Here is a 4397-nt window from a genome sequence, read left to right on the forward strand (position 1 = left end):
GAGTGAATGGACACACAGGAAATAACCGCGGCCTGCAGGACAAGACAATGTATCTGCTACATGCTATTACTTTATTTTATTTTTTTCTTCTTTGAATGGAGTAACTTTTGTGTGAAGCCTAAATTGCTTAATTACATAGCCTGTAAATGGGAAAACTATCGACTGGGTAAATGCAGTGCTCTTGATCCCTCACCCTTCAGGGAGCTGTGCAAGGGGAGGGGAGGGAGCGGAGGCCAAGCATAAAGGAAGGAGAGGCTGCTGTCTGGTTGGCCTGGGAAGGGACATAGCAGAGCACAAGGTACAGCGCCTTGGTGTTGAAGCCACCCTCTTTCTTATCTTCCCCCCACTTGATTTCCTCTGTACAGGTCCAGGAGCTCTGGTTTCCTCCTCTGCCTCATCCCTCCGGGAGTTGTGCAGACTGCTGTGGCTTTTAAAACAGTCTGTGCCTATCATATGGCAAAGAACCCACACACATGCATCCTGTGTCTTGAGAGAATCTTTATGTGCCGCTCCCATCTTTAGCCTTCTGAAGCTCGTTCTTATGAAGAAGCATCTGCACAGAAATGCTGGCCACTGCCAGTCAATCCACTCTGGCCACAGGGAAATCAAGGCCAAGCTACCTGTATGTGGCAGTCTGCAGCATCTTTATCCCTGCGATCTAGGCAGGAAACAGTCTAAAGCCTTTAGCAGAATGGGTGGGAGACCTTTCTGGCATTCAAGGAAAGGCATAGCAAGAGGCCTAGGTTCCCTCATAGCTTATTTTGCCCCATCTGGATCTTGCCAAATGAGTCTCCACTGCAACATGGCCTAGAGGTAGAGGCTAGCTTCCTGGTGAAGCACCCAAATGTGTTTATTAGATACTCATTAAACATAGCTGTAGTTTTTTTTTAAATTCACATTTTGATGTACCCCCTTTCAAGTTATCCTCCTCCCCCTTTCTTGACAAAAATAAATATAAATTATAGAATTCTATTTTCCCCCAGGGAGGCGTGGAGCAAAGATTCTGGCCTGCGATTCCCTGTGTTTCATGTGCCTTTAATATTATGATCTTCTGGTTCTTTTCATGGGAGCTAATGGCGGGTGTTCCCAGGACTCTGTGAGAGGGTTTCCCATTTGCTGGGCACACTGGGCACGGGAAGGCTTTCTCTCCCCTGTTTCTGTCCTATGCTATGAAGAGAATCGCAGCCCCACCCTTCCAGGTTGCAAAAGTGAGTCTATGGGGGAAATTAACATTGGGACACAGCCTAAACGGAAAGCTCTCAAGATATTTAAAAATATTTCATTTTCTCCACTCCCAGTAGAGGTTGAGATTGGTAAATGTGTCTTCATGAATATAGAAAACATGGAATATTCCCCCCCCCCCATTAAATAGCTATTAAGGGGAGTCAGATGCTGTGTATAGGGGAGGGGTGTGTTGGGCCAGGGTGTGATTTCTTTTTGAGAAATACACTGCGCAGGTCAGCCCGGTGAACAGAAATGAGAAGAGATGCGAAGGATGCAGGGGGTGTGTTATTAGGATACTGCAGTGTGGTTGGGGTGGGGGTTGGGGCGTGCGTGTGGATGTGAGAAAGCAAGAGGCGTGCTAGGAGAGCGCGGGAAAGATTTCTGGGGAGGCAAATGTACACATCATCCCCAGCATCGAGTCTTGCTGCAGCCCCTGGCTGGGTAAGGGGTGTGATGTGAGAGTGGGGTGGGAGGGGGCAGCAGGCGGGGCCTGCCACGTCACTTGGAGAGTGTTGGGGAGGAAGGGCAGAGCGGAGAGCTGAGCCTACTGCTGCTGCTGTTGTTGCTGCTGCTGCTGCTGTTGCTGCTGCTGCTGTCGCTGCTACCGGTGTAGCCAAGGCTTGAAGCGGTGGGAGGTGGGTCCCTGCGCTCCGGAGCTGAGGCAGCCCCAGGGCAGTCCCGAGGCCTGTGGAACAGCTCCTGGGAAGAAGGTGGCGGTTGGAACCGCGACCTTGGCCAGACCTAGTTCGGTGGTGGACGTAGGGCGGAGGCGGAGGCCGAGCCCGGGCAGGAGTCTTTGGTGAGCCGGGGGGAGGCGCATCTGGCGCTTCGGTACCAGCGGCAACCCAGGGTCTTGTAAGGCTGGAAAAGAACAGCGGGACCCGGACAGAAGACAGTAGGTCTGGAGGGCAGACCCGTGGGTCCCCGAGCCCAGCTTCAGTCACCAGCGGGAGCTAAGCCACGCGTCTTTTTCGGCAGCCAGTTTCACGCGCGCGACAGTTTGCGGGTTCCAGGCATCCCAGTAATCTTGAGCACCGAGACGCGGCTATTGGGAACCAGAACCACATCCCAGACCTAGCCTGGCAGAGGGACCAGCTGCAGGTTTCACCGACCTAACCGCCAGGTCAGAGCGCGGGCCCCACCCTAAAGGAGGGCGCAGCCGGAGCTGGGAAGCGGGTGCCGCGCTCCGGAGCTCGTGTCGTGGGCGCCGTCCTAGTGGCGGGGAGCGCACTGCCAAGGGGACATGAGATCGGAGAAATCCCTGACGCTGGCGGCGCCGGGGGAGGTCCGTGGGCCGGAGGGGGAGCAACAGGATGCCGGAGAGTTCCCGGAGGCCGCAGGCGGCGGTGGCTGCTGTAGTAGCGAGAGGCTGGTGATCAACATCTCCGGGCTGCGCTTTGAGACGCAGCTGCGCACCCTGTCGCTGTTCCCTGACACGCTTTTGGGAGACCCTGGCCGCAGAGTCCGCTTCTTTGACCCCCTGAGGAACGAGTATTTCTTTGACCGCAACCGACCCAGCTTCGATGCTATTCTCTACTACTATCAATCCGGGGGCCGCCTGCGTAGGCCGGTCAACGTGCCCCTGGATATCTTTATGGAAGAGATCCGCTTCTATCAGTTGGGAGACGAAGCTCTGGCGGCTTTCCGGGAAGATGAGGGCTGCCTGCCCGAAGGTGGCGAGGATGAGAAACCACTCCCCTCCCAGCCCTTCCAGCGCCAGGTCTGGCTGCTCTTTGAGTACCCAGAGAGTTCTGGGCCCGCCCGGGGCATTGCCATCGTCTCCGTGTTGGTCATTCTCATCTCGATCGTCATCTTTTGCCTGGAGACCTTGCCCCAGTTCCGTGCAGATGGGCGTGGTGGAAGCAACGAGGGTAGTGGGACTCGCTTGTCCCCGGCCTCTAGGGGGAGCCACGAAGAAGAAGAGGAGGATGAGGATTCCTATGCTTTTCCAGGTGGCATTCCTCCTGGAGGGGTGGGGCCCGGGGCAGCGTCCTCATTCAGTACTCTTGGGGGTTCCTTCTTCACTGACCCCTTCTTTCTGGTAGAAACTTTGTGTATCGTCTGGTTCACCTTTGAGCTCCTGGTGCGCTTTTCTGCCTGTCCCAGCAAGGCAGCCTTCTTTCGCAATATCATGAACATCATTGACTTGGTGGCCATCTTCCCCTACTTTATCACCCTGGGCACTGAGCTAGTGCAACGACATGAGCAGCAGTCCGTGAGTGGTGGCAGTGGCCAAAACGGGCAGCAGGCCATGTCCCTAGCCATCCTCAGGGTGATCCGCCTGGTCCGAGTGTTCCGCATCTTCAAGCTTTCCCGTCATTCCAAGGGGCTGCAGATCCTGGGTAAGACCTTGCAGGCATCCATGAGGGAGCTCGGGCTGCTCATCTTCTTCCTCTTCATTGGAGTCATCCTCTTCTCCAGCGCTGTCTACTTCGCAGAGGCAGATGATGATGACTCGCTCTTCCCTAGCATCCCAGATGCCTTCTGGTGGGCTGTGGTGACAATGACCACGGTAGGTTATGGGGACATGTACCCCATGACAGTGGGGGGCAAGATCGTGGGTTCACTGTGTGCCATTGCTGGGGTTCTTACCATTGCACTACCGGTACCAGTTATTGTCTCCAATTTCAACTACTTCTACCACCGAGAGACGGAGCAGGAGGAGCAAGGCCAGTACACCCACGTCACTTGTGGGCAGCCTACTCCGGACCTGAAGGCAACGGACAATGGGCTTGGCAAGCCTGACTTTTCCGAGGCCTCAAGAGAAAGGCGGCCTAGCTACCTTCCAACTCCACATCGAGCTTATGCGGAGAAAAGAATGCTCACCGAGGTTTGACGGATGCAGGCATGGCCTGCAGGAACACGGGAGCTCTGAGCAAGCCATCTCTCAGGCTTCCTTTACATGCTCACTACTCCCGCCATAGCTCCCGAGGACCTCGAATCCCCTCCCCCGGTACCCAGTACATGGCATCCTGGACCAAATACCTGGACTGTAGACTGTTGCTCGATCCTCGCAGCATTTGAGGTTTCTCCATCTTAGTGACATTTCGGAAATTTCAACGGTGCCGCTCAATCATACCCATCTGTCAAGTGGATGAGATACACATTTCTGACTGACCTTCCCTCGAGACTGAATTTTCATGCCTGGGTCTTGTGATATCACTAGGAATGAT

The 4397-nt window shown here is 54.9% G+C and overlaps 1 protein-coding gene across 1 annotated transcript; it reads left to right on the forward strand.

Annotated features, from left to right (window-relative positions):
• Positions 1–2467: 2467 nt before the first annotated feature.
• Positions 2468–4060, forward strand: Kcna6 (potassium voltage-gated channel subfamily A member 6). The gene has a single exon (XM_038320167.1). The coding sequence runs from the start codon at positions 2468–2470 to the stop codon at positions 4058–4060; it is 1593 nt and encodes a 530-aa protein (XP_038176095.1).
• Positions 4061–4397: the final 337 nt, after the last annotated feature.

Source organism: Arvicola amphibius, chromosome 2, assembly GCF_903992535.2.
Source record: "Arvicola amphibius chromosome 2, mArvAmp1.2, whole genome shotgun sequence".
NCBI lineage: Eukaryota > Metazoa > Chordata > Mammalia > Rodentia > Cricetidae > Arvicola > Arvicola amphibius.